Source organism: Etheostoma spectabile, chromosome 17 (assembly GCF_008692095.1).
Source record: "Etheostoma spectabile isolate EspeVRDwgs_2016 chromosome 17, UIUC_Espe_1.0, whole genome shotgun sequence".
In the NCBI taxonomy this organism is placed as follows: Eukaryota; Metazoa; Chordata; class Actinopteri; order Perciformes; family Percidae; genus Etheostoma; species Etheostoma spectabile.
Genome location: NC_045749.1, coordinates 8,104,496 through 8,130,333, shown reverse-complemented (window position 1 = coordinate 8,130,333; position 25,838 = coordinate 8,104,496). Strand labels below are relative to the sequence as shown.

The window sequence follows — 25,838 nt, the reverse complement described above, 5'->3', positions numbered from 1 at the left end:
GGTTAAACGTTAAACACCTAAGTGTATGATTTTGTACTGAGTTGTGAGTTTTGTCAATCACCTCACAGTACGCATCAGTACTTTGACTGGAAAAATACAGTGCTGATAGAGGACATGCAGCTGCTGTTCTGCTGCTTTTGTTGTGTGACTGGTGTACCATGTATAGATTGTGCTCTTTTTAATACACACACACAGGTGAACCATTAGACAGATGAAAACTTGCATAGCTGATGAAGAATGTACCTGTATTCTGAATTGTATTACAACATCTCAATTCTGATGTCAGTATGTTACTAACATTTCACAAAAACTGTGTGTGTGTGGGCTGTTTCTGAAAAAGAGAGCAATTCTGGTTAAATAGATGTTTAAAAAAAAATGCATCAAATATCTTGCTTCATAAAGTATTTGTCTGATCTCTTGTGTTAAAATCTTTTTTATTCAGAAGGCGGGAGTTATCAGGTTAGAAAGAAGGGCGCAACAGGGTGGAGGGAAAAGAGATATAAATCTGAGGACAGAGGAAGTGAGAGAATAAAACCGATGAGACAGATTCACACAACAAAGACAAAACATCTTGGTTGACAGTATTTGGATGACTGGAGAAGTATGTGTTGTTTATTCAGTTTCCTTCATTTTGCTTTTTCATTAAGTCTGAAACACTGAGAACAAGCCAGTTATTGTGCAGCACATGCGATTGCTTATAATGAATAATTTTGTGCTTGTTTCTTTTAGTCAAAGCCGTGTCAATTTAGTTTCATGAAAAACGAAATTGCCTTGAAAAATAAAGCTTTGAACTATTGATTCAGTTCTTTGCTTTTGCGTATGCTTTGAATTATTCTGTAGACAGCAGCGCAGCAGTCAAACTAACTGCTTATACTGAGGCTGTAATGAGAAGTGTTTTTGTTGGCTTTTCAAAATGTTCTGTATTATCATTCATAATTAAGTGATATTTTTTCCAGAAGCCTGTTCTCTTATCCAAAGTGTATGAAATATTCTGAGTGAAACAGTAATATAGAAAAAAACTAATTGGCAGTGCTTCATAAATTGCTATTGTTAGTTAAAAATTATTAAATTACTGGCAGTGAAAATGAATATTCATAAATAACAGATACAAATGTCAAAATGAAATTAAAACAAAAAAATCACAATAAGAAACACAACTGCAGGAGTTCAGCATGACATTCTATTCTATAATGTTTATTGTGTTTCACAAAGGTTGTCTTTATGCAATGATTACATTATAGAGGTGTTCTGCTTTTATACATACAATATATAAGTATATATCTTATAATAAAATATGGGTTGGTAGCAACAAAAAGCTGCTTTGGCACTGTTGAAAGACATTACTAATGCAAGACCAAGGACAGAAGGATCCTGATTTATGTGAACACAGGATGTTTGCTAATTGGAGGATTGGGAACTACATTTATGTGCATACACACAATTTCAAAATGATGCATGACACAAAAATGTACTTTTTGCAAGGTTTTATTAATCACAGGCAAAGACATACAATTGTGCTTTTGGGCATTGTGTGTTTTTTTTGTTTGCTTCTGAATCTATGCAGAGTTACGTGTATCCGACCCCTGGTAGTTGGTCTTACTGACCAAAAACACTTTTGCCTGGGGACAGAATTGTGTGACTCTAATGCACTCACAATGTGCCTATAATGTTATCTAATGACTCACAATGTTACCTGATATTTTTTAGGATGTTCTGAACAACCTGGACCCTCCGGGAACAGGAGAATTGGATGAAGATGACCTCATGCTGGATGTGGACCTCCCAGAGGATGGCTTGCATGGTCAGCACACGCACACACACACACACACACACACACACACACACACACACACACACACACACACACACACACACACACACACACACACACACACACACACACACACACACACACACACACACACACACACCTCCAGCAAATTGGCTTTGATCATAGTTGTAAATTAATGCCTTACCAAGGTCTGAGCATTCTTTTTCCAGGAAAATTCTTTCCTGGTATATTATTATTATGGCTTGAATAAATTGAATCCTGTATGGCCTTGGTGTAGAGTTGCCTCTGCAACATCCATTATAATCCTTTAATGGGCACTTTGTTGTCTATTTAGTGCTGTTACTCTTTAAATATTTAGTTGCTGTAGTTTTTTTGGTTACAACTCCACCACTGCCATTAAGTAAAATAGCTTTTTTGTAGGTGTTAAAGGTAATCAGGTCACATTATTACTACATAATGATAGTGTTGACAACGTTATTATGGATTCATTGGATAGTTTGTGTCACATACATGAAAGGAGAAAGGGAAAGGGAAAGAAGGATTAAGGAATATTTACCTCACTTTTCATTAAAAGTAATAACTTCTAGGAAGTGAATTTTCCCTTGTCAGTTCTGAAGCCAGCCTTATTGAAGTACACACACCCATGCACATACATGTACATGTGATCACACAGGTGCCAGTTTATTAGGTACACTTTGCAATGCAGTCCACTGCAACAGCTCTGCAGTAAATTCTACCTTTATGAAAGCCATAATGTTCTGGTTTGAGAGAAAAGTTAGATTCAACTTTATGGTCATATTGAAGTATGTAGATTGTTGTGCTGTTGTATTGCATTCTGTTACACTGAGAGGTTTTTCCAATATTTACCTAACTAAAGCCTCCAAAATGACCATAAAGTTGAATCAACACCTCTCTAAAACAACTTCAGCAAAAACTGAACATTGACAATAGTATTTATTGCAGGCCTGTATTAGACTGCATAAGTTTTAGCTAGGTGCACCTAATATATTTTCAACTAGGTATACATTAATGAGACTGCTTTACGCCTCTGAAATCATTCTTTAGTCTGTAAACAGTGATCTCCTTGTTTTTGAGAGAAGGAGAGAGCGAGAGAGGGAGAAGAATGTTAACTCCGTAGGAATGTGCATTAGAGTGTCCTCTCTTCCTACTCCTTTTCGGGAAGCAGCCATATTTATAGCACTCTATGTCATGGCTAGTGTTATGTGAGTCAGAGTGAAAGCAAGAAAGGCTAAAGAGTCCAACCCACAGGGCAGGCACTGAGACACGGGATAGGGAAGGGTGTTCCTTCCCTTCCAAAGACACCCTGACTCACACCACAGAACAGGACGAGAGAAAGGGGAGAAGAATTGTAAAACTAAAGGGAAGGGTAGAAGAGGCCTCCATGTAATAGTTTTCCTGGTTGTCTAGTCCCGTGACAGCCCTAGCTTTTCTCCCTTGCCTGCCTCAGCTGGTGACTTTCTTACTTGGACACAAACCAGTCACTGCTCTCTCACCGCCACAACCACAGTCATTTCTCCCCAGCTCCAGTTCCTAGGGAGTTCCCAGAACAAAACAAGGCTGTCAACAAAGACAGAACCAAGCAGGGTGGGAGCTGGGTTGATATTCTCTCTCTGGCCCTTTAACTGCCACCAGCTGACCGGACAAGGAGTCATTTCTCACCACTGTCCGTCTGAGTTTCTCTGCCTTTGTGGACTTTTTTGTGTAAATTGGAATATATTCCTGTCGTATTACTTGTTACTGTTGTTATTACTTTACTTTTTCTGAGCTGAAAGGGAGTTTTTGGGAGCGCTGAAATTTCCTGGCATGTAACAGTTCAGAAGGAAACAGACTGCTCCTGTGCTATGTGGTGACACTCGGTAAAGTATTTAATAACCAGCTGCATTCCTTGGATTGGGTTGTTCAATCTGCCAATATTTCTTTATCTCTATTTCTCTCTTTCTTCTCTATTTCTCTCAGTCTTAAGACTATCTGGAATATAGAAAGTCAAGGGTCCTTTTGATTTTCTGGGGGTTGCGCTTTGTTAGTTAATTTTGTTGCGGTCACAGTTCATTTCACAGCTATATGCTATTGAGTGTTGCCAAATGCTGTGCCCTTTTACCTTCTTGAAAATGAAATGGCCTGTCACCGTGTTTGTGAGCATGTGAAATAGAGAATAAGGTGGATCAGATCATGATTTATATGCAGATATTTTAGAATAGAATATCGGAAATATACACAGCAGTATTCATTTTTCCAAGATATGAAAAATTGATTCATAGTCTTGCAATTTTGTGTGTGTGTGTGTGTGTGTGCGCGTGTGTTTGTGTGTGTGCGTGTGTGCGTGCGTGTGTGTGTATATTGCATAGAGTTGTAGTAAAAAATAAAATGAATAAATCTACTGCTCATCTTCAACCACAAACATTTACTTGAACAAACAACAGCAGAACAGAAGTAATTTTCTTGAACTCTTTGCTTCTCTACAGCATATCCCAAACACTGGCTTTATACATTTCAGGTCAAATAACGCAGAGTATATGCCCTTTTAAATCTCATTTGCGTTCTCACTGTTTAAGACATGCATAATTTTCTTTGCTGTTGCTAAATTTCTAAATTCTTCCCATATAGACGCTGACGGGATGTCACACTTTGAGCGCTCAGAAAGGGCCAGCCGGCAGGGGCAGCGGCGTAGACACCATCGCTGGAGTGGACCAGATCACTTCTCTAATGATAGCAGGTTGGTAAGGCTTGAAAAATGTTGCCAGAAAAGAAATAGAAAAAAACTGTATGAAAGTACAAACACAAAGGCAACATAATTTTGTTTTTCTGTCTGTGTGACTCTGATTGTTTTTTGTCTCTTTCTTAGGGCCCATGTCATCCAGCCCTACAATGGTCTTATGGCTTCAATGATCTCTTCACAGCCCGTCCCCGCTGAAGGCAGGCAGCACGGCTACATAGCGATGCTGGATGAACTCACTCTTGAACACATGACTCAGGACTGCAGCTCCCTCAAGAACCAGTTGCTCAGGCTCAAAACGTTGCTACAGGTTCGACCCACGTTTGCTAAAAGATGAATGAACACAAACGTGTACGATTGCATTTACCAAAACTTGCACACTCTCTTATGCATGCATACAGTTCTACAGGACTGCAACACATACATATACAACAACATACAAATGTTAGGTAGGTACATGCACAAATGCACTCACACAAACACAGATATGTGTTTAGTATATACTTTCCAGTGAAAGAAAACACTCTTATATGTTGTCATTGTCCTAACACTGTTGCATCACCCTTTAAATGTCACACACAATTCACATACAGATCATCTCACCACTCTCAGGCTTTTATTTTGGTTTCATAATTAGGCCACATACTGTAAACTGTCTAGATTTTGGGTTTGATTTCAGCTGATGTGATTGGGAAGTCTTTATAAATATTTTTAATGTGCTGTACCAGCGTCACAGCAGTTATTTAAGTTATTAGATGTTCTAGGCCTCCTTTTCTTTCAGTGCACAGTATGTGAATGGTGTTGTGCATTTGTAATTGCATTTGTATATGCATATCCTGTATATGTATATATTTGTGCTTGTGTGAAACTGATCACTTAAAAGATTCTTTCTTTCTGTCAGCTTGTCAGTTTGAGTTATCCTTTAATGACAAGAGGAAAAGGTGATAGAGAAGGAGAGAAATACAAGTTGTGAGTAACAGAAATGTTCTCTGGCAAATAAGATGAACACACAAAACTCAGACTACTACAAAACACACAACCCCATCTTGGAAATCGCAAAATGCACAGAGGCACAAGCACATAATACTGCACGCTCTGTAAAATGAAATTATCTTGAATGCCTAGACTCAATTTACCCTCTATAGCAAAAAAAAAAAATGTAACATTTGCGTTTGCATTTAAATCAAATGTCTCCTTCAGATGTGTTTATTGTGCTCATTTCAATTAGTCAAATGCTTTGGCCATATAGCCTCAAGATGAAAAATATTTCTGTCAACCCATAAGTAACTGTTCTTAATTATGTTTTTTTTTGTATGATGTTAAGCTCAAGGCAGCGCCTGTAAAATGAACCTCCAACCTTGCCAAAACAGTCAGACATTCAGACATGCTGCTTCTAATGGATTTATTCTACCTGACCTGAAAAAGGAGCAGGTGGGAGTGTTGCACTGAATATTCTAAATAAGATATATATGTATATATAAATAAAAGATATGTAAGTCTATATAAGATGAAATATTCATCTGCTTTGGAAAAAAATACACAAGTCCTGCTGTAATTTAAAGAGACTATATGCCACTTGCAGTTTGTGTTGATTCCAGCTGCCTATTTGGACAAAAGCAGTAATGTTTTTACCACACCTGCTGTCGTAAAGGTCTTTTCTTTACGATGCTTTATTACTGAGTTAGCGTTACTGGGAGTTCATGTAGTTGTGATAAATGTTTTGCTCAGACAGAAAATAATTAATTTACAGTAAAAGAATAAGTTACAGATGCATCGTTGCATTTCGAGTGTTGCATACGGCTACCTACTTTGGATGTATCGTGAGCTAAACCGGGTATGACTGTCCCTGTGTCACGAGCCAAAGCATTAAGAGATTTTTGTTGCAACCAATGTAAAAATATCTTCGATTTATATTGCATTTCATGAAACCCATGGACGCTTCACACAAGTACAGGATGACAAGAGAAAAGGAAATGGTAGGCCAACACAAACACGGACTGAAAGGAATAAAACATCAATGCTAAATGGAAGGTGGACGTAATTTAATATACAGGTGCTTTGCAGTTATTTTATGAATGAAATCGACAAATTACATACCTGAAGGCCAATACGGGGTCTGTTTTAAATCATATACAATCCCATTATTGTCTCTATATGTTGAAAGCCCGACCAAGATTGACTCTTGAGTGTTGCCCGTTGTCTTTCACTGTTCCTTTTAGCTGTTAGTTATTTTTTGTTTAATTTCCTTTTCTCCTGTGATAGCCCTGCCCAAGTATCAGTCATAACTTCTAAAATTAAATTAAAATACAATTAGGTCTGTATAAAAAAATCTCCTGCTATCTTTAACTGGCTGGATACACTAACACAGGCTGTTCCGGTGTTACAAAGAAATCTGTGACCCATCACAATGTGTTACTGTAGAGCCGTGCCACATATCATTCTGTGACTTTGCGGGAAAAATCGGACCCGCGCAGATAAAGGTACAGATAAAAACTATATAAATATAGCGTTCTTTTCACTGTTAGTCACTGTTACAGGTGATTTATAGTCATTAAATTAAAAATTACACAGTTTCAGAAACATTTAAAAGTTACATATTAAGTATGTTAGTTACTTTAAGCAGCCTCTACATACTCGCTTTTGTACTAACTATGAAATAAATGTATTGAATGTTCAAAAACAATCTCAGCTCTGCCTGAGGTATCTAGCATTGGTGGCTGACAGTTCAGGGTCAGCAGAGTGTATGTGCTGAAGAGTTATTCCACTGTTGCGAACTATTGCTCTTGAGGCATGCCTAAGGCAATTGTTATTGATCCAGTTCACTGTGTGTTTGTTTCCAGCTTGAGGATACCGACTCTCCAGCAGATGTTCCTGAAGAGATTGAAGACAACACCACTGTATCACAGGTAAGAAACTTTACCTCCGGATTATAGCAGTGATTGATTTTATATACACATACTGTGTATATGTGTACACACATATATATATATATATATATATATATATATTACTGTATATGTACTGTATATAATTTATATATAGTATTTACTTTTCTACTACTGCTATTGTATACTGTATGTGTGCGTGTGTTTTCAGTTGGAGGAGCTGATTAAGGAAGTGCAGGTGCTCAGAGAGGAGCTGAGGAGTCGAGACAAGACCATTGCTCAGCTCACATTGCAGTGTCAACAGTTACAACAACATCAGCGCAAACAAATTGTGAGTTGGTGTGAACAGGACTGATACACATGTAAAGCTTGAAAAGGGGACTGTATACTATATGGGGAGAAATAATTATAGTCTAAGCATTCAATTACAGGAATACATTGTCCCCATATCTTACATTTGGTACTCTGACAGACATTAAACAGAGTGTAGGGCATGCTGCACATCCAAAAATCTTCTAAGGCTAAAGTCTGACAAAGGATCTGCACACTATACTGATAGCTCCCAGCAAATAGTTTTGCCAATGCCTGACAATGATCTCTGTTAGATGAAAACGTTCCTCTGTTAAATTACATTTGATGGGAGCTATCAGGACGGTGTGCAGATCTTTTAAATCTGACTTTTGCTCTGACAGCAATGACACTAGTTGATATTTTCATGTAGGTAAAGCATGTGAGTTATTTCTGCTGTTTATAGCTGTTTGATTAATTAATGGTATTAAGTATAGCATTTTAATAATCACTCACTTGTGAAATTAGAAACAGACATGATCATCGCTGGGAGGGTGGGCAGCTTGTGTAAATCACAAATTTGCCCCAAAGGGCAACAGATGACATCTCTCAGACCCTTGACTTAAATAAGGTAAAAAAAAATAGTGTATAAAGGCAAAGCGTGAAAAGATGGAATAGAGAATACAAGACAGAAGAAACTGTTTTCTATAAACATAATCACCCTGTGGTTTTTAGCATATTGAAGAAGAGGGATTGATAAAAACACAGTGGCAAATTTGAAAAGAATGGATTGTAACCGCTGTCTTAAGGTCCAATTCACAAAAGATATTGTGCTTATGATATTACATAATTATACAGCGCTAACAAGCCCATACGTTTTTGCAGCAGAGTGCAATTTGCCTTCTTTTTGCATCTAATTGTAATTATCCATGCGGCAAAGTATAAATGTGGCCTTTGCAACAAAAATGCAGTAGGCAGATAAATGACAGAATGAGATTTACAGACTGCGAGCTACGGGTCGTGACTGACAAGGTGCAGAGGCATTTCTCAGAACTTCAGGCAAGGAATTTAAATGTGACAAAGATCAACAGTATTTGGGATTCACTCTCCCAGTCTGTCAGCGTTTTTGTTTTTTTCAAACGCACACCTTCAGACTGTAGAAGAAGATGGCATTGAAGTGGCATGATTGGAAGCAGAGGACCCCCCCCCCCCTTTTAAATACGCTTCATTACCAACAAATCTGAAGAAAATAATAATTTCACTGTAACTGCGTCTGGTTATTTGCACTGATCTTTTTGAATTGGACTGTTTTTGCAGCGCGGCTCATTTGCATAGAAATGGGCCAATTTTGTGGAGGTTTAGTCGCTACAAAAGCAATGCAGTCCTTTTGGTAATTCACTCTACATGGTGCAAGGCACGTGATAAATGTACAGATCCACTGTTCAGCTTTGTAGTGAGTCAGTAAAGATTGACTGTAGTACCCTTCATCGTAGGTGGGAGTTCAGTTTCTGCTCAGTATGTTGCTGGACTCCCGCGTGCACTCTAGTGTGTGTACTTGCACGGTAAAGACACCTACCAATAACCTCCATTCTGTTCGCTTTTAGCTGGCTCCATCTCCACTCTAACATTCATTAGTTTCTTGACCAGGCCCGCTTGTTAGCCAAACAACCCTATGCCAGGCTGACATTATTCAAATCCCAGCCGAATTGAGAAATACCAAAATGTCAAAGCCAGGTCTGTCCTCCAGCCTCACTGACGCATACTTTCTCTCCAATTAGAATTAGCACCCACCCACAACATGTTCTTCAGCTGAGAACAATATTGTTGCACCTTCACCCACAACAAGCAAAGTATATGTACTCATATTTTCAGATCTCTTCCTGAAATTAATGGTTGTAGAGTCTAAAAGAGTGAAGATGTTGAGAAGAGTAGAGGGATAGAGGATTAGAGGGATATTTGCTCTGCTGACTCTGTCTTGGAAGCACTATGTGGGCCCCCAAAGTTACATTAAAGGAATGCTGAAGATAATTTGTATTATCATGGCCTCTGATGTCCCTGCAGGACAGGACTGAATGACGAGGATCAGGCTTGGACCAGTTCAGTGTGCGGACAAACCTTAAACAGTTGACTGAATTGAACATAATGGAGTAGTAAGAAAACAATAGAGTTGCAGTGTGCGGCAGGGAGAAAGTCTGTTGCAGTTTGCTGCATGTGCTTTGAAAAAGTGGAGTTTTCAAAGAAAGAAAATTAATTTCTCAGTGTGTTGAGGCAGACTGCTCATGATTATGCGCTCATCTTGTTTGCGCTGCATTGACGTTTTCACCAAAGCTGAAAAAACTAGCATTCTTTGTTATTGTATTTGTTTATTGTACGTTGCTCTGCTATTTATTAACCTATAAGCAAGATTATATGAGCTTTAGTTCTAAATTCTTACAACTACAATTATTTAATGCACATCATTAGCTGCTCCAATGTTGAATTCAATATTAGATTGAGTTAACATAAGTCACAGGTATTACTCACATCAGTTAGTCAACGTGGTTTGACGTTTACTGTATTTAATGTAAAATTCAGTGAGTTTAGTTTACTACAGGATCTTTAAATGACCATGTAAAGTTAATTATGTCCCTTTACAACCCGGGCCCGATTTCCCCCGATATGTCCATCATGCTTGTCAGTTTGAAATAAAACTGTGTGATAATCTGTTGACTGCCAGTTTTCTTCCATCTAAATCTAAAGAAGTGGAGATGCACAATGATATTTCAGTGCTTTGGCATACAATTATTCATTGATTTTTTTTAAAGAATATATTGTAAATCGTTTTGTAAATTTATAGTTTTTTTTAGTCATGTTCTTGTGTATAACATCTGATACTTGTGGGTGGTTTTCTTGCTATCTTTACTGCTATGGTTGTATATTTAGACAACTGGTGATGCCTTTTATGATTTAAAGGTTTAATTGCACAGTGATTTGACTTTGCAGAGTGACAAGCTTATTGCCAGTGTGAATGTAGACATTGGAAAATGTGACCAGGTTAAACACAAGATAATAATACAGAAGCTTTTACTTCATTGATTTATTTATTCTTGTCCCCTCAGTCTGCTCAAGGCAGGTGTCAGTGCCACCACCAGAGGGCTCCCACTTCATTACGACAGAGCGACAGACAGATGGACAAACGGATTCAGCATCAATATGACAAGGCCACTCAGACGTACTGGAGACCACCAAGCCATGCTGTGAGTGTAAACATTAACCACACCCATAACCGCACTCCTGAAGTGTTAGTTTTGCAAAACTGGATTTCTAAGATCTGTAACTGGTTCAGAATAAAATGTGTGTGTTCACCTCAATTCAACAACTTATATTATTAATAAAATAATAATAAAATCAGCGCTTGATGATGCAGTAGTGCACATCTCAGTGAGATACACTGGTGACCAAGTGCATGTGCAGTTTGTTGCTGAGTCACTCCACTGAATTCATTCAGCCAGTTCCCCATTTATCTGCTGCCTCTCTTAGACTAGCCGTGGCTGAATTGTTTGATGACTACACCATGCCCCCTCTATGGAATACAGTTTATTGGGTTGTCAGTGGGCTTGTCACTCTGTCTCACACTCTTAATACTCAGATATCACACTGAGCAGAGAGTTGTGAGACGGGTGCTGATGTTCGAGTGACTGAGAAGATTAACAGTTGGAGAGTTGGAGGAAAAGAGAGAGAGCTTCATGGGAGGAAGGAAGTAGACAGAGAGAGAGACAGAGAGGTGGAAGATGGATATATAAATGTGTTCAATGTGTTCAGCATCATGCCACAATAGCATCCTGTGGAAGCCAAGTATTGATTCAATAGCAAGAGTGCCACAGGCAGGGTGCCTAGTAAACACTCCCCTAATTGACCTGCTCTTTGCCCTGAGTGCTTTCAAACAGAGAGCTAATACATATGGTTGTAATAAAGGTGGGGCAAGCAAATTATAACTGCTGTATATGTATAATGTAACATACAATGGGCAAAATAGCTGCTTTTAGGTACAGCGGCACACAGGGGGAAAACTATCATTATTTCATTTTTAAGTGATTAGAATGAGTACATCTGTGAGCATCAAGCTGTGAGCACTCTTCATTTCTTTCTTATTTGAATAGGCAGTTTTAAGGTTCATTATGGTATGCATGACACACACACACACAGACACACACAGACACACAGACACACACACACACACACACACACACACACACACACACAAACACACACACAAGGCAGCAGCTTCACATGTCTTATGAGTACCTGTTAGCTGATGTTTCCATGTGTGGGTCATTGAGACAGTTCAAGGAAGAAGAGGAAGAAATAAACAATATGAGGTTACATACAGAATGTAATTAAATAAGTAAAATGATACCAAAGCGATAACTAGGGTTATTGCTACAGAGTATAATTATAATAATCAATTATAGAAATGAGGCCAGACCACTAAGTCTGTCAACAGTGGTGAAAAAGTATATTTAATAATTTATTGTAGTACACACACAACAAGCAAAGTTTTTTCACAGAGAAATAAAGGAAGGATTAAACAGAAGAAAAGTCCATGCTTACCTCATATGGTTTAACAGTTGCTATGGTAACCATCAAAGCAGGGCTAGCTGTGCTCGGTGGGAAGCATCTCCATGGTGGGAACATCTACCTGTGACCTGTAGTGCCTGGTGTAGATTAACACACTAAAACACAGCAAGAGTGAGTTTATGCTTTGCTGTCCTTTCTGTCTGCTCATGTTTATAGATATTTTTGTTTGCCACATTCCTCCCTTTTTTCTCCCTTTAATCTACAATACCACGTCCTCACCAGGGTGGAGACTATCTCCTGCACATTTTGTTGCAGTGCTGTGGCAAAAAGCACATAATGCTTGTGGCGTTTTACTTTTTATGCAGTTGCTCGAAAAGGTTATGTGTGAGTATTTTGTTGCGGTTAACAAGAAGGTAAGAAGTAAAGCGAGCACAGAGTAAACAAATGACAGAGAAGAGAGATGCTTCTTATTCTTTCTTTTAGATGGTATCAAAGCTCTTGGTATAGCGCTAGGTTTAGCACCTTCAGCAAGCCTGGGTTCAAAGTGATTCTCAAACAGTGCTTCGCGTTCACTTTTTGTGTTTTTCATACAATCTTTCAATGTGTTCTTCCGAGTCTCTCTCTCTAGCTATATTCCTTTACACTTGGCATTTTTTTTACACAAATATTATTTTTACATTCCATTCTTTTTCCCCACTTGCGTGTTCATAGAATCTTTATTTCACTTTTTAGTACTTCTCCAACTCACACACATGCAAACATTCATACTCTGCTGTAATCTTTATTGTTTCCCCCCCTCTTCCTTTTTTGAAAATGCCCTTTCTTGTTGATGTTTTGCTCCTCTGACATTTAAAGTGCTGCTGTTTTAGAGCACTGGAGTAGCTCTTGCCCTCTGTATTTTTTGAGTGCTCAGCTGAAAGGATCAGCTGGGAGGGCTAGAGTTCAGTCCTTGGCTGAGTCTTTTCAGCAACTTGAACATGAATTTAGGGGAAATCTCACTGTGGTTTAAACTCAGATTAAGAGTATAACAAAAGAGAAAGCTTTTGGCTTATGACCCTTGGACATGGCTATTTAGGGACATTTACTTATTTGTACATTACTCATGCAACATCTTCAAGCAGTTCTTATATTGCCCTCAAGAGCGCCATTTATTCACATCACTTTTCCTCAGGAACCAAACCATTGAGGGCTATTGCTCTGTAGGCTGCTTCAACCAATTTCACTGTTTGTGATTAACTCATGTCCTAACTTCTTCTAAGTCTGTAGGAAGACTTTGACCCATTTTAATGCTTACAATCCAATTTTGAGTCCAAAAGCGTGCTCAGAGAAGGAAATGTCTAACAATATGGCATGAGTATATGTCTGTCACTTTACAAGACGCAGAGAAATGGTTGACACACTTGTCGCAGTAAGACCTTGTCATGTGTCACTGAAAACTATTTAAATCTCACTTGTAGAAACATAACCTTCTCAAAAAGCTCCACAGAGCAATCAACAGCAGCAGAATGTTTTCTGTGCCTCCTCTGCATTTGCAACAAATAAAAGATGAATAATTTCAAGATGTAGCACAATAGAAAACTGTGTGTGTGTATCTGTTTATGTTTTTGTTTTGAGAGACCCTGATTGTGTGTGTGTGTGTGTGTGTGTGTGTGTGTGTGTGTGTGTGTGTGTGTGTGTGTGTGTGTGTGTGTGTGAACAGTGAGTTCAGCAGACTGAGGACTGCGGAGCCGACCTTGTTAATAACCCAGATAAACAAACACGCAGATGAGCAGCAGCAGTTAAACAATGGCAACACAATAGGCAGTGTTTCATCAATGGCAGACAGAAAAGATAATTACAGCTACCCTCCTACTACCTCTCATCTTCTTCACCTCCTGTTGTCGTCTCCCACCCCAACCTTCATGTCTTTTTATCGCTCCTGCTCTTTCACTCTGTTATATTCTTTCAGTCTTGCTTCAGTGATTTTTTTCATTCCCCGTGTTTTTGTCTGTCATTCTTACTTTGATGTTACCTCTCTAATTCTTAGCTCAGATGTAATTAGATTAATTTGATGTCACAGTGAGAGAGAGAGAGAGAGAGAGAGAGAGAGAGCGCTTTAGGTTGAAAGAACAAGTTTTACCCTCTTGGATCCTGACACTGACATTACCTCTCCACCCACAGGCACGCCATCACACATGCACACACATTAATACACAGTGCACAGCAGTCATCTTGGACAGGTGAGGATTTAATTGCCAAAGTCTGTGAGGTGAGACACGCCGTCCAAACCTTAGGTATTAACTGTAGCAAACCACGAGAAGCTCTGTGTAGTGGATTAGGGGATTAGCATCATGGGTTCTTCTAAATACTGTTGTTATTAGATAAAAAGCTTGTAGGATCACAAAGAACAACTTTTACTTAACTTTTTCAAATTCTCGTCCAACCTTTGCCAAGTTTCACCATCTGCTTTTGGGACCCTGCTCAGACAAAGTATCTTAACAAATCACAGTGAGAGGGGCCTCTAGTGAACAAACTACGACCATTACTCAATATTATTCATTATTGTCATTATTGTTATGTCCTTTTAATTTGTTGTCAGCTAAATTCAAGCCGTTTTGCCATAACACAGAGCAAGTTTAAGCCTTTAGCTGGCACCTATTTCTTTCTTTTTGTACAAGGCTAAAAATGGTATACCAAAGAAAAATGGTTCCTGTTCTTGAACCCTTTTGGTTACCCATGATCCCAGTGTCTACTGTTCTGTCCTGAATGAACTTTTGTTGGTTTGTTTGTTGGTACTTTTAAATAAATGTATAGTTAGTAACATTTTGAGTACAGATTTAACCTAATGCTGCTTGGGGTCGAATATACAGTATATTATATTACTTATTCTCAAAGAGTTTTGTACCCACTCTCTAAACATATGCTGCCATATTTCATGTGCACGGCAGTCCTTTCTAACTACTGTTGTCCCTGCGGGTGCTACAGACAGGTGCTTCCTCCACTACCGTGTGAGCTTTACCAGGAGAGCGTAATGCTGGTGATTTAGGCTATTTATACCCAGTGCCAGGGTCATATTTCAGCCCCACTGTGCAGGCAAGACCAACTAGAAGACGTTGCAACAACAAGGAAGAGAATCCTTGCTGTGTTACACTTGTGTTCATTTGAAAAAAACAGAAGTGCTACTACCAGGCATCAAAACCAGGGTCTCTGTAGCCCACCGGTAAGCATAAAATAAAAAAAAGGTTATATGAAATTGATGAAATATGAAAAACTTTTATATATTCACAATATCTCCCTGCCCTTGTAAAGCCCTTCATCGAAAAGTCTTTACAGCAATGGAAACTGTATGAAATTGACAGGCTAAGCTGCTGCTGTAGTCTAATGAAGCTGCCAGACACTGTCAGAATCATGTGAGAGCCCCCGATGTACCCTCTTGTTCTCATCTACCAAGTTTTCCTCTCTGCAAATGAAGCCTCGACAGGAGGCTTCTGCCAAGACTTCCTGCTGAAGCAATTGTTGGTGTTCAAGAAAGGACATGGATGAGAAGAGATCAGGGGAACTTATTCTTCCCCCCTCTAAACGCACTAGGAGGGCTCTGAAATAGCTTGGGCTGGATCTCTATCTGTTCCTTCTTACCTTTGACAGATTCAGTGCTTCTCTCTTCTATAGCGGAGTCCTTTGCAGATTGAGCGGCAGCCTTCTCCTCAACTGGGGGATAAAAGTAGCATTTGATAAGGTTTTAGTCTGTCTGTCTGCTTAACGTGATGGCCCTGCTGCCCCTTCACTTTGCCTCTCCCTATGGGGGCCAGGGATCTTTGAATTGCTTGACCTGACGATAGGTTTGGTATCAATAAAAGGGCTTGTGTTCTTTCAGGTACATGTTTGTTCACAGAGTTACAGATGATGGTCAAACTAAATGCTCAAAAGACAGACTGCACAATGTGAGAAATGGAGAAAGTAGAACATATAGACAGAGAATGTGGTAAAAAAAATGGGCTGAAATATTCTGTTTACGTAGACCAGTTGCAATAAGCCATTCATACAATGATTCCAGTTGTCACATTGTGCCTCAGTTAGATGCTCATGGATTTGCCCACTTCTGTAACTAATTATTTATCCTGGCCAATCGTCTTACTGCCAAACCCAAGACCGATTATTAAAAGGTATTAAGGAGACTGACACATATTTTGAGCATATGCAGTAGACCTACATCAGATAGAAATGGCATCACAAGTTTATGAAAATTCCCCCACCATCTTATAAAACTTGTCCTGTTAGTTTTCAAAATGATGGATGGAAAAGCTGTCCATTACAGAGTCACTTTTGGGGGTGGCAGTAGCTCAGTCCGTAGGGAGTTGGGTTGGTTTGCAAGTTCAAGTCCCCATACGGACCAAAGTACAGAGTGTGGATTGGTAGCTGGAGAGATGCCACTGCACCTCCTGGGCACTGCCAGTTGCTCTTGAGCAAGGCACCGTACCCCCCCCCCAACCGCTCAGGGCGCTGGCCCTGAGCATGTGTGTGTATTTCAGGCCTGTGATTACTGTTGTAGTGATTACTAACAAAAAACAGAGTGTACATTGTAATTTCCTCACTGGGGATCAATAAACAGTATAAATTATAAATAATTATTAAATGTCAGAGCACTGAGGTCTTCCAATCAGATGCTCCTCAATGTGCCCAGATCCAGGTTGAAAAATAAAGGTGTCCAAGCCTTTGCAGTGGCTGCTCCAAACCTCTGGAATAGCTATGAATGCCTATTCATCTCAGAACTTCTCGGACCGTTGCTACAGTCCTTGCTTAAGACCCACTATTATTCGTTGGCTTTCGAGTTGAGCTTTGACACCTTGTCCTTTTTTCTACTGTTGCTTATTTTGATTGTGTATTGTTTGTGTATTTACTAATATGGTTGTTTTTAAACATGCTATAATAATAAAATTTAACTGAATTGATCTGAAAAATATACATTATAGTTTTAGGTGTGGAAAACAATGTTTTGCTTCCTGTTACTGAATAGCTTAATAATGTGATGGTGTGTGTGTGTACATTACTCTTTTTTTCTGTGTGTGTTGAACATTTTGACTGTGAATGAAGACTGGGACCAGACGTGTCCATTTAAATACATACACCAAATATGAATTTTCTAATTTTTTAAATTGTGGGAATATGGGTATATAATTGTGTGGAAGACCTCTATATTGTATATTTCAATTTGAGGGAACAATAGTGTTGCTATAAAAAAAAGAATGGATCCTGCGTTGAATATTTCACCCAGTGTAAACATTATATATCACTGTACGTTTGTTACTTCAGTGAATAGTAATAATAATAAAATGAGCGGATATAGGATATTTATGATACTGTCAGACAATGTGGGAAAAGATTATTTTCCCAACAGAAAAGTAATTCAAAGGGAAATCAAAGATACGTGTGCAAATTTGCCTGTGTGTGTTTTTGTGTGCTGTGTAAATTGGGTTATTCATCCTCATTAACAGTGTGTTTATGTTTATGACTGAGTGTGTGTTTATTATGTTGGCAAGCTTGTGTTTCTCTGGGTGTGTGTGTGTGTGTACGTTCGTGCATGCGTGCGTGCGTGCGTGCGTGTTCTGGTACGTCATGCTTTTTGTCTTTTGTTTTTCTCTGCGTAGGGTGTGCTGCCCACCCCTTTGCTGTCCCCGTGGCAGGCACAGCACCAGGGCTTGACCCGTACCAGCATGCCCCAGCGCAGACAGAGTGAGTCACTAACATCCTTTGCAGCCTCTTCTCTATCTTTTCATAGCACAACTTGTCCGAAGGTCTGTAAAAAGTTTGAAAAAGTGGAATTTATCTGCAATTAAAACCCTTTTAAACTACTAAATCTTTGTTTAAATGAGCAGAGCCTTTTTTCACTATGCAGTTTTAGGAAGAGTTGTATGTCAGTTTGAGATTACTTTTGAACAAGATTATTAACATGTAAAATAGTTTTACTAAACACATTCTGACTTCTTGTCCCTTAACAATTAATTTTCAGGTGTTCTTTTCCCAAAGCTTCAGTTCCCTTATATCTGCTGTGTTCGGATACCGGCATTTCTAACCTTTACTTTACTCCCCCCAAAAAACAATATATCTACCATAATTTGCAAGAGGAACAATGTTAGTGTATAATGTAAATGAATGATATAATAGTTCCCTTGAATGGGCGCTATGCAGTTTTGGCCATTTCTTCGCTTTTTGCTCCCGCGTTTCTCTATGGAGCTCCCCCTACAGCTTTGGAATAGATATTTTGGCAGCTCCTCTGTTTACTTGTGTCTGACTCCTCCCTCAGTCAGTCTGCAGCTTCCTCTTTCTCTGTTCCTCCCACAATGCTTTTCCAGATTTCTGCTTCTTTTTTTGCCGGCTCAGTATAGTCTACAATAGTGTGACTCGCTACCTTGTTACACCTACCTTGTGCAGTGCCGGGAAGCAATTTGTTACATCGCGACACCTGGTATCACGGGATACTTCCTGACACTGAGTCCGGCGACTTGCCGGCCAAAAGTTGCAAGGGTGTTTTTTTCCACTCGCAGGCGCTAGGGGGGAGCGAGACGACCACCATTCAACCCGAAAAAAAAAAAGTCATATAACCATTCCAATGATTCCAAAGCTGTTCAGTTAAGGTAAATTAAGCTAAAAAAACGGCATTGTTCCCATTTAACAGAGGATGTATCTTCTACACATGACCATTACATGATCTTTTCTTTGGCTATAAATTTTTTTTGCCTGCAGACTTAAACAGTTTGACGTTATTGAGAAGGACAGGCCTGCCGAAACAATGATCGTACAGTCACAGCAACGATTAGTCCCAACAACAAAGTTTTTGTATTATGCTGTGCTGATGAGGTAGTGAGTAGGAGAGGCAGAGAATGATAATGACATTTGGTAAACAGACTTCAGAAAATACACATATGTGAGAGAGCGAAGAGCAAAAAAACAAAGAAAGAAACAAAGAGAAGAACCCACGCTGTGTTCTTTTGATCTTTCTCAGTCTGGATCACCTTTGTATCAAGAAGGAAGGTGATGATAACATGGCAGGTGTATTTTTATTTTAGTATATCTCAGGTCATTTCGATCTTAAGTGCACATATGTTTATAGACTGTTTCAACAAATGTTAGAGAACAGCCCTGCATTCAGTCAAAGTGCATTTTTTCCCCAAGCAGCAGATTTGGTCTAATTAAACAAAACACAGAATATCAAAAGAGTATGTAGTGTACAGTAGGAGAAAACAGTACGAGGAGAGGTAATGACACTGAAACACAGTAGAATATAGTCAGTATGAGTTATATTTAGATCTGTGGGAGCAAAGATTTCTTGCCTATAATAAAGGTTTTCAGAATAGAAAATAGAGTTGGGCTCTTTACACAGGTGTGGAATGGAGGATGCAGTAATTATATTTTGCATTAAATCGGTTTGTTTGTTGAACTAATGTGTGACATTTTCTTGCAAGCATGGGCAAGGTGTTAATACTGGATTTGAAATTTCTTAAGTGTCTGTCTTACAAGTCTTTTCCATCACCTTTTCTCTCTTTCTCTCTCTCTGTCTTGTAACCCTTTTTCTCCTCATCTCTGTAAAACTGACTCTCCGTCACTGAAAACATAAAATTGAATTTCCCATGTTCTCTCTTCTACCTTTGCCTCCCCACACATAATGCCTATGACCAGGAGTGGAGCACCTAGTGCAGTACTTCACTGACACAGCGTGGTACAGTAACGTTTCTTTAACATGCAGTCAATATTCTGCCCCCATCTCCTGCACGCTGGGCTGTGGTTTGGCATCATGAGCCACGACTGAAGCATGCCCTTCTACATCTATGTCTGCATGGTTTGCGTCGGATTTTCAGTTGTTTTCGAGTTTTGATCTGATGTATCTGTACTTTGAACTTTGGTTCACTCTTCTTAATGGAGGTCACAGTGATACGTCTTTACTTTTGGTCATTTTAAATTTTTTCACATTTCATTTACCTGTTTTTTTGGGTGTCTTTTCAATTTGCTCCATCTTTTCAAATGAAATATATAGGAACCGGTATGCATGCATGGGTACATCTCTCTGTGTGGATTTGTTTTTCTATATTTTATTCATTAACAAGGTGCTTTATTATTCTAGGTGTTCACCTTGAAAGATTTGGATGAAGTATTGGAAGGAATAACATTTAAGAAAAGCACAGAAAGCAAAACAAGTCAAAGTAATCACACATCCTCTGATCTCACACTGTTTACACTGCTTAAATTCAAACAAGAGTCAACTCACCATTTACACAACCACCTATATTAAAGGATACCACAAAGTTAATCGAGCTTTGAAATGGAGTGCTACCATATTGCCACTCTGATCTCCTTATGTGCTGCAAACACTCTCTCTTTTAACTGATATAACGGGAATCATGTACATGCTTTCTTGCTTGTAGCTTTTTTAATCTCGCAGCTATTTTTTACGGTGAGAGAGGCTGGAGATGAGATTGTTTATTGTGGGCCCTGGCATCTTTTAGGTGCTTCAAATGTTGTGTCTTTCGTGGTTAGAAAGAACATGTCTATTCAAGTGATGGCTATCATTAATGTGCTGAGTTATTTATTTCTTGGCAGTGAGGAGCTCAGAATGATTGCTGCTAATTATTTGTATCTGTAGCAGACAGCTGTAGATGCTAATAATTATTGACTTACACCCTGTAGATACTGCATGTTGCTAGGCTTCTTCCAGCTGGGCCAGCTATAAATATATTCACTTAATGCAAACCTTGCAATTAAAGGTATCATATATTAAAGGTTGTCTTATGAGAATTTCTCTTATTTTTTACAATGAACCACATTGTCCAAACTGAAAATTAGTGCAAAGCATCCATAATCTATAATTATGACGTCCTATTAATGTATTTGATTTACTTCATGACACTTATAATATGGTGATTGGAAAAAGTAGTTTATTTTGTCATTTTGAGTCAATAGGGAGTGCTCCCAAACTGTATCACAAAAGCAACTGTCAAAGCAAAAAAAAAGGCTTAATAACATGCACATGATTTGAGTGACAGTCTGACAAGCTATTGTAAGAAGCAACAGTACATCCTTTATTCAGAAGATTTAATATTACAGATATTGAAATATAAAAACAGTATTTCTTCACTTGAAAAACATGCAACAACAAGCTGATACTGGAGGTGGACAAGGTTTTTGTAATAGGCTAGGGGACACATTGTGGCAGGGGACCAGGAGATGGAGCTGTGGCCTCGGACATTGACTCCCTCTCTCAGTATAAATGACTGATGGTAGAAACAGACAAATTTAGCTTGACCTGCACAGCTATATACTCACATCCTTTAAGATCTTCTTACTTTCAACTCACAGAGGGTATTTTTTCTGCTAAAACTGAGTTCATGCTCTAGATCGTTTCAGGTTGATTTAGATTATTTAGGTTCTGCTCAATGGACACTGATGGAAAAACGTAAGTCTGGTGGTAAAAACTGAGAGTAATGCAGTCAGTATGCCCTCCAGAATTTGGCTCAAACTAAGTATGCTAAAATAGAAAATGTCATGACGGATTTATATATGTTGCGGTCATAAGCTATTCAGAAGATGTACTTGTATACCGTATAAATTATTCATATATACTTCAATATTGATTTTTTTTCTGATCTGACCAACTCTGCTCTTGCTGGTGGTTGTTTGGACTAATGAGGACCGTTGGCCTTGTATTCCGCTGCTTATCTGGAAACGCGGTCCAGAATAGAACAAGGTTAAAGTTATCTTATGGCATTATACATCAACCGGGCATATACTGTAGTGGTACCTCTTGCAAAAGCAAAATTATCTTCATTGCTTTTTTTAAAGTGAAGCTGTGATGCAGAAGGTATGAATTCTTCAATCTAAAACAAATAAAGCATGTGCAGGGAATGGACAGATATCATATATCAAAACACTTCACAATCGAAAGCAATCCAATCCAATACAGGAGTGTGGAAACAAATGCTAACTCTGTTATTAAGTCATAATGAGTTTTTGTTGTGTCTGTGTTAGCGAAGTGTTAAGTCAACTCTTATTGAATCAGTTTGCGGTTTCGTCATGCTGAATAATTGCAGCTCTCTAACACAACAAATATTAAACATAATGAGCTTCACTGAAATCGTAATTGTTCCAAGATTTTGTCTTCATACCCTGTATGTCCCCTGATGGAGGACAACACCACTATTGGGCTAAATTTTATGTGGTTAACGACTCAGCATGTTCATACACAGGCAGCAGGCATCGCAGCTCCCAGTTTGAATTGTTTTATGCACCTCCGCAGCAGCGATCACAAAATGAGTCAAAGACTTCAGTAGATACCAGGCACTCACATGGCAAGGTTATTCTCTGCTTGTTTTTAAGTGCTGAATCAGGGCTTCCTCTGTGACTTTGCCTCTCTCATTCTAGGAATAGTTCAGGTGCTGGCAGTGGAAACAGGCTGTTATTAAAAAGTAAATAAACAAGTCAAAGGAAGGCAGAATTTTCAGTTTGCCTTTTGATTCAGAAGTTCCTTTGCAGCAGCAAAATATTCAAATGCCTGGATTCCACAGTGATCAAAGACACTAAAAAAGAGGACATTTTAAATCCAGCCATTTCTGGAACGTGGTAAAAAGAACTCAGAGTTGTACCTCATTGCACTGACTGTTCCATGACTATTTATACCCATTTAAAATGATATATTGATATGTCCTTCCTCTTTTCTGCAGCCTCAAATACTACAGCCTTTCAACCCCTGCCTCAACGAGCACCTCCACCAGGGAAGACTAGTAAAAACTCCCCCCACCGAGGGCCACAGTGACCTCACGAAGAGTAGATCAGAGGAAGGAACGCATATTGACGCTGAACGTCCTCTTGAAGACCTTATAGCAGATGTGTCCAGGCCAGCACACCCTGATGAGATGAGTTATCTCCTCAGCACCAACCTGCACCGGCCAGGCTTTGGGGCTCCGCAGGGGGTAATTGCCAGAGACAGTCCAGCATCAGCAGCTCAGTCTGCAGCACAGCATGAACAAAGAACCCCTGCTGTGATACCGCAGAGCTCTGTCACTGCTAAATCTGCTGGTTCGACTAGCCGTCGCATGCTGCAGCCTCCGCGCCTACACAAGCGTGTGTCTCTCCCTTCACTCAAGCCAGGGGGCACTGGTGGCTTTGCCTCTCTGAAGACTGGGTGTTCCTTAGGGCCTCTGGCTAACCAGATCAAGCAGCTGCCCCCTCCATCTAGAGGCCTTCCCTGCTTTAATGCTGGACCTCAGGTTCAAGCTTCAAGTATATGTCGCGCTTCATTGCTTCAGCCTCACAGAGCATCAGAGCCTTGCAGGTTTCCACGGTGCTCCAACTCCAGCCTGGAGGAGCTGGAGTTCAAAGGCCCTGGGTCAGCCAAGATCCTGATCCCTTTGAGTCGCTCATGCCTCCCCAAGCCAAAGATTCCCTGAGGAACATAAACACAGCCATCGAAACTTAAAACTGGAATCACTCTGACATTTATATTCATCCCCTTCTCTCCCCAGCCATGATAACTGTTTGATTGTTTCACCTTTGGAGTATCAGAGAACATACACTGAGCTGATTAACCCATATGGACTATTCAGGGACTGCCTGTGTTGTTGACAATGGTATTGTGACTGCTGTATTGTTTCTATATTAGCATCTATTTTTATGGAATTTTATGGAAGTTTGCAAACCATGCACATGAATGACACTGATGCAAAAAAATTGTTAACATTCAGAGAAGTCAGCTTTAGTTTGGTTTTGTAATGTCCGCTGGCTAAATTTAAAAGTTTTGTCCTCACACAGCTGTGCCCTCTGACACACAGGTGCGTTTGATTTTAAACATGGAGGTGAGATGAATGTGACCTTTGCATTGTAAGAGAAGGCCAAGGGGAAGATGGAGGCAAAAACAAGAAGTGAGAAATAAAATAACAAAAGTGGAATGGGGGGGCTAGACTGAAAAACAAATTTGTTAAAGTTCTCTGGAGCTGTCACTCCCAGAATGAAAGTGCGTGTTTGTTTGTGTGTGTGTGGAAGTGAGAGATGAGATACATAGAGGTGAGGTGCATACATGCTTTTATTCTAGTTTGCTGTACTTACATCCTGGGTAAACCTTTGAACCTGCACATATTAGCAAAAGGGGTCTCAGACTTTCTGTGTAAATGCAACTCAGACGTAATTATAGGCTTACAAAAATAATACCATGCTGGTGGTGGAGATATTATTTAGTGAAACAGTGTGCAAGTGACGAATTAGGTTTAATACCGTAGCGGAAAAAAGCAGTGTAATAAAGCACTCACACTTATGTGTATTCAGGTACAATGTAGACACACATATACACACAAAAGTGTCTTTCAGCGCTACTTTGTGCATTTGTAGATAGAAAACAGTGACGAGTAACAGGATGTATGATGAGAGAGAGAAGACAGCATGTAACAAAGCTTATTTAATATCTGGTAATCCTTTAAGACAAACAACAAAACATGTGGTAATAATGTCAATTGTTTCTAGTGCAAATACATGTGTTGCAGAGGGAAAAAAAATCCTAATTTGAAAGACATTATAATTTAATATAAGAAAAATTAAAGTCAAACTCAGGTTAATAAAAATGACATTTAGAAAAAGAAGAATTTGAGAGACAATTAAATAAATAAGAACGACATTTTTGTAATGCACACTGACTTCCTCGAACTTCTCAATGACTCACACATGGAAACATCAGCTAACAGGTACTCATTAGACACATGAAGCTGTGTGTGTGTGTGTGTGTGTGTGTGTGTGAGAGAGAGAGAGAGAGAGTGAGCGAGCGAGCTAGCTAGCTAGCTGTTGTCGTTTTCCCCACTGTCTCTCTCCTCTCGCTCTCTTGCACATCACTTTGGGGACATCAAAGGTATTAGTGTGGTATTTTCAGGTAGGGAGCCTTTGGGCTTTAGTGGTGTTTCTGTGGGAGTTTTTCAGAATTGTGTTTATCTCTCCTTTGCGGAGCCCTTTTGCAGTCAAACGCTCCCGAAACGTCCCCAAACGGAGAGCAGCAGTGTGTTAAAAAGACCTTCTGACAGCAACTCTGCTCTCTTCTCTGTCACGCCGCGTGACCGCTTGGTGTATGCCTCTGGCACTGTCCGGTCTACTGCGTCCAATAATGCACCCTACATAGACAGAGAGAGAGAGAGAGAGAGAGAGAGATACACATAGACACATCAAACACATACACATCCGGACACACAAGTTACATTCACAGGAGCTTTGACAAAACTCAAAGAGACACGAAACGCAGAGGGAACACACACACATCAGTTTACACTTCCCAGTAGCCAAACAAGTGTGTCTACATATATACACACTTTGAATTCTACAGCAAAGTGCTTACAATAGTTTGTTGTTTTGGTAGCTCTCACAAAATGAGCTCTCCACACACATTAATCCATCTGTCCAGGGTAGACAAAAAAAAAGGCGGTTCCTAAATTACCCTGGAAATGGGTAAAGGCTGGAAATGTGGATCCATGTGGCTGATAACAAATGTTTACCTGTTTACCTGATGGTTCAGTATTGTGCCAAACCTGCCAAGCAGTCAACACTGCTATGGGAAGCCAAGAAAAACCCATTTATTTTAATG

At 39.4% G+C, this 25,838-nt stretch overlaps 1 protein-coding gene across 5 annotated transcripts in view; it reads left to right on the top strand.

The window, feature by feature from the left end:
• ccser2a (coiled-coil serine-rich protein 2a) overlaps nucleotides 1-24,415 on the top strand; it is a 50,458-nt gene extending 26,043 nt beyond the window's left edge. For 3 of the 5 annotated variants that reach the window (XM_032541140.1, XM_032541141.1, XM_032541142.1), the window contains exons 4-10: nucleotides 1,708-1,801; nucleotides 4,418-4,526; nucleotides 4,656-4,836; nucleotides 7,367-7,432; nucleotides 7,623-7,742; nucleotides 10,798-10,935; nucleotides 22,945-24,415. In XM_032541140.1, the coding sequence (XP_032397031.1) occupies nucleotides 1,708-1,801; nucleotides 4,418-4,526; nucleotides 4,656-4,836; nucleotides 7,367-7,432; nucleotides 7,623-7,742; nucleotides 10,798-10,935; nucleotides 22,945-23,670 (1,434 nt within the window). In that variant the 3' untranslated portion in view covers nucleotides 23,671-24,415. Of the gene's footprint in view, nucleotides 1-1,707; nucleotides 1,802-4,417; nucleotides 4,527-4,655; nucleotides 4,837-7,366; nucleotides 7,433-7,622; nucleotides 7,743-10,797; nucleotides 10,936-17,880; nucleotides 17,966-22,944 lie in introns of all 5 variants that reach the window. The other 2 variants (XM_032541143.1, XM_032541144.1) reach the window with 2 other exon arrangements.
• Nucleotides 24,416-25,838: the final 1,423 nt, after the last annotated feature.